This window comes from Arachis ipaensis, chromosome B4, assembly GCF_059453495.1.
Source record: "Arachis ipaensis isolate K30076 ecotype BB chromosome B4, ASM5945349v1, whole genome shotgun sequence".
Classification (NCBI taxonomy): Eukaryota; Viridiplantae; Streptophyta; class Magnoliopsida; order Fabales; family Fabaceae; genus Arachis; species Arachis ipaensis.
The window spans coordinates 42,817,546-42,829,297 of record NC_142439.1 but is presented as its reverse complement, the minus strand read 5'-3'; the positions used below and the strand labels follow the sequence as shown (position 1 = coordinate 42,829,297).

Here is an 11,752-nt window from a genome sequence, read left to right as displayed (position 1 = left end):
AGGCATAACTCTCTAGTTTTAGTTCCAGGAGCTATGGAAGCGCGCCGACGCACACGCGTAGAGCACGCTTGTGTGTCGATAGACCTTTTTTTCATAGACATGAGGAGGAGAAATTATAGCACAAATTGGTAGTAATGCATGCTAAAAGGTTCAAAAACACCCAAAACTTCATGTAACACTCAACTTTAAGCATTTCTTCAACATCTCAATTCAACCAAACCACTATCAATGAACTCCTCATGAGCATTTCAACAAAAAGCAAACAAAACTAGCATACTTGAGCAAACTCACAAAATCAAGCAATCACCAAATTCACAAAGACTCAAAAAGCTATATGCAAGAAACTATGTACAAAGGAAGATCATACCATGGTGGGGTGTCTCCCACCTAGCACTTTTCTTTAACGTCCTTAAGTTGGACGGTCATGAGCTCAGATCTCTTCACCTTTGGGTGCATCCTCGAGAAGGAACAGCTCAACCTCTTTGTTGCTTTTCATCTTCTCTCCATGATAAAGCTTAAGACGATGGCCATTAACCTTGAGAATTGTGGGGCTTGAAGGGTGACTCAAATGGAAGACACCATATGGCTCAGCTTTCTCCACCCTATAAGGTCCTTCCCACCTTGATCTTAACTTGCCTGACATCAACCTCAATCTTGAGTTATAGAGGAGGACTAGGTCTCCAGCTCTAAACTCTCTCCTTTTGATGTTTCTACCATGCACCGCTTTCATCCTCTCTTTGTAGAGCCTTGAATTCTCATAGGCTTCCAACCGAAGACACTCAAGCTCCACCAACTGTAACTTCCTTTCGATTCTGCCCCCCCCTTCCCCCCTTCAAATCCTGAGTTGCATTCTTTTACGGCCCAATAAGCCTTATGTTCTACCTCCACCGAGATATGGCAAGCCTTCCCATAGACCAACCGTAACGGGCTCATACCAATTGGTGTCTTATAAGCCATTCGGTAGGCCCAAAGTGCATCTCCGAGCTTAGAACTCCAATCCCTCCTATGAGGCTTCACAATCTTTTCAAATATGCGCTTGATTTTCCGGTTGGAGACTTCGGCTTGACCATTTGTTTGGGGGTGGTATGCCGTGGCCACCTTGTGAATGATGCCATACTTCTTCATCAACCCTGTCATCCTTTTGTTGCAAAAATGAGAGCCTTGATCACTCACGATTACTCGTGGTGACCCAAAGTGACAAATAAAGTTATTATGAACAAAAGAAAGAACCATATTAGTATCATCAGTTCGGGTTGGAATTGCCTCCACCCACTTGGAAACATAGTCAACAGCTAGTAAAATATATATGAAACCATTAGAGTTTGGAAAAGAGCCCATGAAGTCAATACCCCAAACATAAAGTATTTCACAAAACAACATAGTTTGTTGGGGTATCTCATTCTTCTTGGAAATATTTCCAAACCTAAGGCATTGTGGACAAGAGATACAAAAGAGAGATGCATCCTTGAAGAGTGTAGGCCACCAAAATCCATAGTCTAAGACCTTTCTAGCCGTTCTTTGAGAACCAAAGTGGCCACCACCCTCAGAAGAGTGGCAAGCCTCCAAGATAGAGTAAAATTTGGATTGGGAAACACACCTTCTAATTACTTGGTCGGTACCACATCTCCACAAGTATGGGTCATCCCATATATAATATTTGGATTCGCTTTTGAGCTTATCCTTTTGATGTTGAGAAAAATTGGGAGGAAAGGTGTGAGCAACCAAGTAATTGGCAATAGGTGCATACCAAGGGATCACCTCGGATATTGCTAGCAAGCCCTCAAGAGGAAATGAATCATTGATAGGAATGGAATCGCCCTTTGTGTGCTCAAGGTGACTTGATGATTGGACTTTTGTGTGGTTTAGAATTCTCAAATGAAGTCTCGTTGCAAGTATAGTTTCTAAACCAACAATAGTCCTTTCATACAAAATATTATTTGTCACAATTAACAAACCCCTAAATTTATAAACTGAAGTATTGAACCTCGGGTCGTTCTCCCTAGGAATTACAATAAAGTGTTCTTGTTATTGGTTATGAGATATTTTGGGGTTTTTGATAAGAAGCATGAAATGTAAATGACAATGAGAATAAACTAACAATTACAAAGGTCTTGGTAAGGGTTGGTGGTCAAGGATCTCTATCCTTATCACTAACCACAACATGAGAATTGGCAAGGATCAATCCCACTAAGTCAACTCCTAACTAATAGTAGAGGAAAGTCAATTGAGCTATATCAATCTAAGTCCATAAGTCCTAGTTCTCCACCAAATCAATTAGTGAGATCTAGAGTTAATGGCTCCCAATCGTCAATCACTTGGACATTAGTAACTCAAGAGTTCCTAAGTTACCTTCCCAAGCCAAGAGCACTAAATTCTACTCTAAAATCCAATATAGCATTTTATCAAACACTTGGAAGGCATAAAAGGAAAGCATAGTAAAAAGTGCAAGAAAAGTAAATCTACACTACTCAATTGTAAGAAATTAAACAACAACAAATCAAATGAATAATAAAGGAACATGAAAACATAAATTGCATTGAAATGAAAATAGAAGAAACAAAAGTGCATGAACATAAAAGTACAGAATCACAAGAATGAGATACAAAATTAGAGAGAGGAGAAGAAGAGGAACTAGAAATTGTAAAGGAAAAGTAAATCAAAGAATGAATTAAACATAGATCTAAGAAATTCTAATCTAGATCTAATCTACTCCTAATCCTAGAGAGAAGTGAGAGCTTTTCTCTCTAGAAACTAACTAAAGCATAATAAAACTCAAAATAAAACTAAGCTAATGACTAGATGTCTCATTCTTCTTCAATACTTGGGTCAAATAGCATCAGAAATGAGTTGGATTGGGCCCACAAGGCTTTAGAATTCGCTGGCCACGTATTGCTTTAAGTGGATCATATGGCAGCAACGATGCGTGCACGTACAGTGTGCATACGCATCACCATACGTATAGCAACTATGGCAAATATTATATCTTTTTGAAGCCCCGAATGTTAACTTTCCAACGCAACTAGAACCGCGTCATTTGGACTTCTGTAGCTCAAGTTATGGTCGATTAAGTGCGAAGAGGTCGGCTTGACAGCTTTTGCGATTCCTTCATTTCTTCATGAGTTCTCCATTTATACATGCTTTTCCTTCATTCCCTTGATCCAATATTTGCCTCCTAAATCTGAAATCACTTAACAAACATATCAAGGCATCTAATGGAATCAAAGGTGAATTAATTTTAGCTAATTAAAGACCTAGAAAGCATGTTTTCACTCTTAAGCACAATTAAAAGAGAAGTTATAAAACCATGCTATTTCATTGGATAAATGTGGGAAAATATGATAAAACCCTCTAAATTCAACACAAGATAAACCCTAAATATGGGGTTTATCATGACTCAAGTGGTCCGCCACTAAATTTTGAGAACCACTCCTATCTTTGATCTCTATATCAAACTCTTGCAAAAGAAATACCCATCGGATCAACCTTGGTTTCGATTCTTTCTTGGCCAACAAATACTTCAAAGCTGCATGGTCCGAGTATACTACCACCTTGGATCCAAGTAAATAAGCCCGGAATTTATCCAAGGTAAAGACAATTGCTAACAATTCCTTCTCGGTGGTAGTATAGTTGGACTGGGCTCCATCTAAGGTCTTAGAGGCATAGGCAATGACATAAGGATTTTTACCCTCGCGTTGAGCTAGCGCCACTCCTATCACATAATTTGAGGCATCACACATGATCTTGAATGGCCTACTCCAGTCAGGCCCTCTCACAATAGGAGCTTGGGTCAAAGCAATCTTTATCTTGTCAAATGCCTCCATGCACTCTTCATTCAAATCAAATTCCACATCCTTTTGCAACAATCGAGAGAGAGGTAGTGCTACCTTACTAAAGTCCTTGATGAAACGCCTGATGAATGGATTTTTGTATGGTTTAGAATTTCACAAATAAAATCTCGTTGCTAGTATAGTTTCTAAACCAACAAAGAATCCTCTCATACAAAAATTTGGTTGTCACAAGTAACAAACCCTAAAAATAATAACCGAAGTATTCAAACCTCGGGTCCTCTCTCAAAGAAATTGCAGGGAAGTGTTCTTGTTATTGGTTATGAAGTGTATATTTTGGGGGGTTGAATAAGGAACAAGAAGAGTAAATTGCAAGAATAAAACTAATAGCCAAGAAAGCTCTTGGCAAGGAATGAGAACTAGAAGTCCTATCCTCATTATCTTCCTCAATTGTGACATTGATAAATCCCATATTTAAGGTTTATCTTGTATTGATTTTAAGGAGATTTTATCACTTTTTACCCACATTTATTCAATGAAATAGCATGGTTTCATGATTGTCTCCTAATTTGTGCTTAAGTGTGAAAACATGCTCTTTAGGCCCTTAATTGTTTAATCTTGATTTACCTTTGATTCCATTAGATGCCTTGATATATTTGTTAAGTGATTTCAAATTTAGGAGGCAAAGATTGGATCAAGGGAATGAAGGAAAAGCATGTAAAAATGGAGAACTTATGAAGAAATGAAGGAATCGCAAAAGCTGTCAAGCCGACCTCTTCGCACTTAATCGATCATGACTTGATCTACAGAGGTCCAAATAATGTGATTTCAGTTGCGTTAGAAAGCTAACATCTGGGGCTTCAAAATAATATAAGATTTGCCATAGTTGCATCGCGGATAGGGGCGCGCACGCGCACGGTACGTGTACATGCCGATGGTTGCACATGAGTCACTTAATGCAACTCATGGCCAGCGATTTTAGAAGCCTTGTGGGCCCAATCCAACTCATTTCTGATGCTATTTAAGCCAAGGATTGAAGGAGAATTAACATACTTTGGATCATTAGTCATAGTTTAAGCTTTAGAAGTAGTTAAAGTTAGTTTCTAGAGAGAGAAGCTCTCACTTCTCTCTCTCTAGAATTAGGATTAGGTTTTAGATCTAGATCTACTTCTTCTCCTCTTCTAATTTTTCTTTTTCTTTCCTAATTGTTCTCTTGTAGTTGTATAATTTTTTTTTCTTGTAATTCATTTGTATTGTTAGTTGTAGTTTATGAACTTTCTTTTGTAGATCTACATTTCTCCTTCAATGCAATTGGTAAGTTCTTTGTTGTTTCATAATTGTTTTCCTTTTCTGTTGGTTATCTCTTGCTATTCTAGTTAGATCTCTCTTTAATTCTTGCAATTCATGTTGTTTACTTTTATTTCCTTCTATGTGTTTAATAAAATGCCTCTTCTAGATATGAGTTAGATTTTGTTCCTCTTGGCTTTGGTAGAGTAATTAGTGACGCTTGAGTTATCTAATGCCTTTGATGATTGATAATTAGAAGTTGCTAATTGACTTGGATACCAGTAAAGCTAGTCTTTCCCTTGGGAGTTGGCTAGGACTTATGGAATCAAGTTAGTTCATCCACTTGACTTTTCTCCATGGTTAGAGGTTAACTAAGTGGTAGCAATGGACAATTTGTGGTCACCATTGAGAAGGATAACTAAAATAGGACTTCTAGTTCTCATATCTTGCCAAGAGCTTTGCTAGTTGCTAGTTTATTTTCATTACTATTTACATTTCATGCCTATTATCCCAAAAACCCCTAAAACATACCTCATAACCAATAACAAGACACTTTATTGTAATTCCTAGGGAGAACGACCCGAGGTTTCAATACTTCGGTTTATAATTTTAGGGGTTTGTACTTGTGACAAACAAATTTTTGTATGAAAGGACTATTGTTAGTTTAGAAACTATACTTTACAACGAGAGTTTATTGAGAATTCTAAACCGTCAAAAAGTCCACTCATCAGACATCAATTGTTCATTGCTCCCACTTATTCAACCTCTAGCTATGAAGGCAAGTCAAGTGGATAAATCAACATGAATCCTCAAGTCCTAGTCAACTCCTAAGGAAAGACTAGAGTTAGCAGAATTTAAGATAACTAGCAACTTTCAATTATCAATCAACAAAAAGAGTTTGATAACTCAAGAGTTTCCAATTACTCAACCAAAGCCAAGAGGAGAAAAATCTACACTAACATCCTTCCAAGCATTTAATCAAACACTTGGAAGGCATAAAAGCAAAGCAAGATAGAATTGCAAGAAAAGTAAATCTACAACTACCAATTGCAAGGAAATTAACAACAAGAAAGAAATTAAACAATAAAAGGAATCAAACACAAAATTGTATTAAAAGAGAATAGAAGAAACAAAAGTGCATCAACAACAAAGTAAACAATTGCAAGAATAAAATGCTAAACTAGAGAGAAGAAAGGTTGAGGAACAAGAATTGCAAAAGGAAAAGTAAATCAAGGCAAGAATTAAACCTAGATCTAAGAAATTCTAATCTAACCTAATCCTAATTATATAGAGAAGAGAGAGCTTCTCTCTCTAGAAACTATCTAAAGAATTCTAAAAATTCAATTATGACTCCCCCCCCCCTTGACTCTCATTGATTTCTGCATATATTAAGCTTAGAAGTGAGTTCGATTTGGGCCTGGGAAGCCCAGAATTCGCCCCCAGCGTTTTCACTTTAATGAAGTCACGTGCGAACATCGACGCGTACGCGTGGGTCACGCGTACGCGTCGCTTGACAATTTTGCTTCCAGGCGTATGTGTCATGTACGCGTACGCGTCGCCATGCGACTTCAATTCCCTGAGTGCGCGTCTGCTACGCATGCGCGTCGATGATTGCATTCCAAATCCTTGATTTTCCATGATTTCTCCACTTTGCATGCTTTTCTCTTCATTCCTTTGATCCATTCCTAGCCTTTCCAACCTGAAATCACTAACAAACGCATCAAGGCATCTAGCGGAATCAAAGGTGAATTAAAATTAACCCATTAAGGGCCTAAAAAGTATGTTTTCACTCTTAAGTACAAATTAAGGAGAAATTATGAAACCATGCTATTTCATTGAATAAATGTGAGAAAAGGGTGATAAAATCCCCTAAATTCAGCATAGAATGCACCACCAAATAGTGATACATCAAATCTCCCCACACTTAAACCAAGCATGTCCTCATGCTTAAATCAAGAAAGAAACAAAGGGTACTATCATTTATTCAATGTAACTAAACTATAGCAATCTACTTACATGCAACTATCTAAATGAATGCAATTGCTTGGTCAAAATAAATCAATTCCTAGGAAAACTAATATAAGCATAAGGGCCAAAGATGTTAACAACCAAGCCAAACCACAATTGAATTGAGTTATTAAAGATTTTACAAACTTGCTAGAAAAATGATGAATCTAGGTGAAAACATGTAATTGAGCATCGAACCCTCACCGGATGTGTATCCGCTCTATTCGCTCAAGTGTATAGGGTCGATCCACTCAATTCTCCTCTAATCATGCTTTCCAAAATTTGTTTTTCATCTAACAATCAACAATCATTTCATGCATGCATACAAATATCATGAGGTCTTTTCCATAGGTTGTAATGGGGCTAGGGTCAAGGTAGGATGCATATGGTCAAGTGAGCTTGAGATTTGAATCTTTGATAAGTTTAAACTTCCCACCTAACCTATGACAACCTATGCAATTTCAAAGCTAACCTAACTACCCATTTTTTACTTTTCACATACTCATGCATTCTTTTCTTGATCACAACTCATATGCATTGAGTATTGTTGAGCTTCACTTTAGGGTATTTTGTCCCCTTTTTATTACTTTTTTTTTTCTTTTTTTCTATTTGTTTTTCTATTTGTATATTTTTTTTATTTCCTCATTTTTTTTCTTTTTGCAATAAAGTATATACAAAAGTATCAATGCATATGGTTTTATATTTAATTAACACATGAGTATGTATCCAATTCCCAATATTTCAATAGAAATACAAAATACAACCTTTTTCTCAACCAATCTCCCAAGTTTTTTTCCACACTTGAATGATACACACTCACTAGCCTAAGCCAATCAAAGATCCAAATAAAGGACATTTATTACTTTTCTCTTTAAGGCTTGTAATGTGCTAAATTAAGAACAAGTGGGTAAATCGTAGGCTCAAAGTTGGCTAACAATGAAAGATGAAAGGTAAGGCTATTTGGGTAAGTGGGCTAAATGAAACAATGGCCTCAATCATATAAATGCATGTCTACACAAAATAATGGACATAAAGAATCAAACAAATCAAAGATTACAATCATAGAAAGAGAATAATGCACACAAGAAGGAAAATAAGTGGTTATAAGATGTAACCACACCATTAGGCTCAAAACTCACAAGCTTGTCTTCTTAACTTAAAAATCATGTTCCACAAGATATATAATTCAATCAAGTTCAATGAAAAATTCTTACTCAAATCAATTGGGATGTCCTATAGATAAATTCTTAAAAAATTCCATTATATTGACTAAGCTTATTATGTACATATATGCAAAATAGGAAAATGTAACTAAAAATCCTAAAAGACCTAAGAATGAAATGCGAAAGTGTTGGGATTAGGAACTTGTCACCCAAAAACGCCGACTGGTCGGACGACCTCCCCACACTTAAAGTTTGCACCGTCCTTGGTGCATTCAAAGATGAGTAAGGGGGGTACGACGACTTGCCGAGTTACCACCTTCAGCTGGTAGGTCAACCGGTTGCTGCATGTTCTTTCTTCCGCTTCCCTTTTAGCTTATAATGACTCATCCTGAGGATAGAAGACATGATAGTAAGAAAAGTAAATGCAAAAGCAAGGAAGCATACATTGTTGGAATGAGGTAATAATCATTAAAATTAAGTGAGTGACCCATTGTGTGACATTAATGAATTAAAGTGTGTGAGTTCTAAGATGCATGCGGTCTAGAACACACACTAGCATAAAAAGAACTACGTCACAATTACACAAAAGAATTATGCACTCCGCTCATCCTAATATGCTTGAGATGCTCTAAACTTGTGGGTTAAAACAACTAAACAAGCAATAAAGAAGCATGAAAGCATTCAAGCCAAAAACATATGGATGCATATGATCAAGAAGCACAATGCATTATGATAAATGCACAACATCCATCAAAAATTGCCTAATCAAAGAAAAAGGGTCAAATCACATGGTGGCCAAATCATGCAATTCAAAAGAATTAAAAAGCTTGAGGGCAATGTCATTCACTCGGTGTTCACAGTTGTTCAAAAAAGAAACTCAAAACCAAGTATCAAAATATAATCTCAATGATGAAATCCAACAATGACAATTAACAACAATGATGTTAAACAAACATCTCATTAACAATCAGCAGCAATAAGCAGTAAGTAAGATGAATGATCCAACACTTATAATGAAAAAGAGAAATTCAAACAAAAATAAAACTAATTAAACAACTAACTAACTAAAAGGAATAGTTATAAATGGTGTTTGGTAGTGTTGGATGAGGGGTAAAAGAAGGGAAGAAGAGAGGAGAAGGAAAGAAATGGAAAGAAGATGAGAAAAGAAGTGTGTGAAAGAAAGGGCATCCACGCGTACACATTCATCGACGCATGCGCGTGGGGATGGTGAAATGGAAGCAACGCGTACGTGTGGATGGCTTATTCAAAGAGCGACGCGTGCGCGTGGGTTGCTTGCACGAAAGGCACAGTGTTCACGCGATGCTCGCGCAACTCTTTGGAAAATGGCTTGGAGATGAAATTTTTGAATCCACGCATACGCATGGCTGACGCGTGCCCGTGGATGGTTGAAAATACTTGGGTTACCCGTACACGTGAGGCACGCGTACGCGTGGATTGGTGCTTTGTTTTTCAAAATTTTTCATGTTTTTGCACCAAACCAAGCATTCCAAACCTCCTAATAGCTACCAAAACATCATAAAACCTTATTTAACATACTAAACTATCAACAAAACTCAACAAATCAATCAAAACATGAAATTAAACTAGTTACCAATATTTACAAAAGAGAAAAAAAAAGAAGGATGTTACCATGGTGTGGTGTCTCCCACCTAACACTTTTATTTATTGTCCTTAAGTTGGACTTATGGGGAGCTCCTCATCAAGGTGGCTTGTGCTTGAAGCTATCTTTGAACATCCACCAATGCTTGAATCTCCAATAAGCTCCATTCTTCAAAATTAATGTCATCAAGCCTTGATGGAGTTCTTCACAAAACATTGGGCTCCCAAAACTGATTCTCTTTGTGCGATCCGGGATCCCACACTTTGTTTTGACACCCGTCTTCAAGTTGATTCTCATTAGTCCATCCGGGTGGTGAGCAGGATGAATTCTTAATTAAGCAACCAAACATCCTCCTAGACCCACCTAATTGATCACTAGTCCAACCGTTTTATCTCACCTTTGATGCATCAACCAAAATGAGCCTTGATTTGCAATGCCAACCACGAAACATCCTTCTCTTGCGCTTCATCCCACAAATTTCCCTAAGTTGTCCATCCGTTTCAAGCAAGCCATATTCGAGTGGTATAATAAAGCTAATAGAGATGAATTTCACCAACTCAAATGTAGGAGTAGATGACAACCTAGGCAAAGAAGCTTCCACGGGGCTCACCCACTCACTATCCGAAATCGGATAAATAATGTCGACCTCTAGCAACCGGGTGACCTCCTTCTTCACAACCTCTATAATGGTGGGATTTAAACGCCTTTGAGGTTGCCGAACGGGTTTGGCTCCTTCTTCTAGGAAAATTCGGTGTTCACAAACTTGAGGGCTTATGCCAACTAAGTCCGCCAAGCTCCACCCAATAGCCTTTTTGTTTCTCCTTAAGATATTAAGCAACTTCTCCTCTTGTTGGGAGGTGAGCTCCTTTGCAACAATCACCGGGAGTTTTTGGTTATCTTCAAGAAAGGCATATTTTAGGTGGGGTGGAAGTGGTTTCAAATCTACATTTTGTTCATGACTTGGCACTTGGTCGTCTGGCAACACTGGAGGTGATAAGGCATCTTCTTCACATACATGGGAATTCCCCACACTTGGACCTTGAATCATACTTTTCTCATCAAAACCATCATGGTGGACTTCGGCCACCACATTATCAATCATATCACACCGGAAAATAGAATGATCCTCCGGTGGATGTCTCATGGCTTCATCAATATTAAAGCTCACCGCTCTTCCATCGATCTCAAAAGAGTAGGTACCCGGAAAAGCATCTAATTTGAACCGGGAGGTCTTCAAAAATGGCCTCCCAAGAAAGATAAATGATGTCCTTCCAGAATCACTAGGGGCATTTCAAGAATATGAAAATCAATCAGAAAGACCAACCGCTTTATACTCACTAGAACATCCTCCGCAATACCAACTATAGAAATTATGCTTTTATCCGCCAAAACAAACCGGGCGGCCGATCATTTCAACGGTGGAAGCTTCAAGACCTCATAAACCGACAAAGGCATGATACTCACACAAGCACCTAGATCACACATGCAATCAACAAATTGTATCCCATCTATAGTTCAAGTGACTAGGCAAGGACCGGGGTTACCACATTTTTCCGGTATATCGCCCATCATAGCCGAAATTGAGCTTCCTAATGGAATAGTTTCTAAATCATGGATCTTCTCCTTGTTCATGCACAAATCCTTTAGAAACTTTGCATATTTAGGGACTTGACGGATAGCATCAAAAAGAAGAATGGTTACCTCAACCTTTTTTAATATCTCCACCATCTTGGGATCTAGCTCAACTTGCTTCTTGGTCTTCCTTGCCAATGTGAGAAATGGAATTGGAGTAGCTTCTTGCAAGACATTTCCATCCTTAAGAACTCTGCTCCTTGGTTGAGCAATCACTTCTTCAACTACCTCTAGTACCTCATCCTCCTCTTCAATGT

At 37.9% G+C, this 11,752-nt stretch overlaps 1 protein-coding gene across 1 annotated transcript; it reads right to left on the bottom strand.

Moving 5' to 3' along the window:
* Positions 1 to 726: 726 nt before the first annotated feature.
* On the bottom strand, positions 727 to 11,007 carry LOC107636457 (uncharacterized). Its single transcript, XM_016339963.2, has 3 exons — positions 10,417 to 11,007; positions 3,471 to 3,851; positions 727 to 1,272 (listed from the first exon to the last, which is right to left on the bottom strand). The coding sequence occupies exons 1-3, from the start codon at positions 11,005 to 11,007 to the stop codon at positions 727 to 729; spliced, it is 1,518 nt and encodes a 505-aa protein (XP_016195449.2).
* Between the last annotated feature and the right edge of the window lie 745 nt (positions 11,008 to 11,752).

What these genes read in the sequence shown, in the direction of transcription:
- LOC107636457 (XM_016339963.2), bottom strand. Translation starts at nt 11,007, where the DNA reads ATGAGACATCCACCGGAGGATCATTCTATTTTCCGGTGTGATATGATT. An exon ending in CTACTCCTACATTTGAGTTG is followed by an intron (nt 3,852 to 10,416) that starts GTGAAATTCATC and finishes TTGTTGCAAAAG; the next exon opens with GATGTGGAATTTGATTTGAA. An exon ending in AACCAAGGTTGATCCGATGG is followed by an intron (nt 1,273 to 3,470) that starts GTATTTCTTTTG and finishes TATGTTTCCAAG; the next exon opens with TGGGTGGAGGCAATTCCAAC.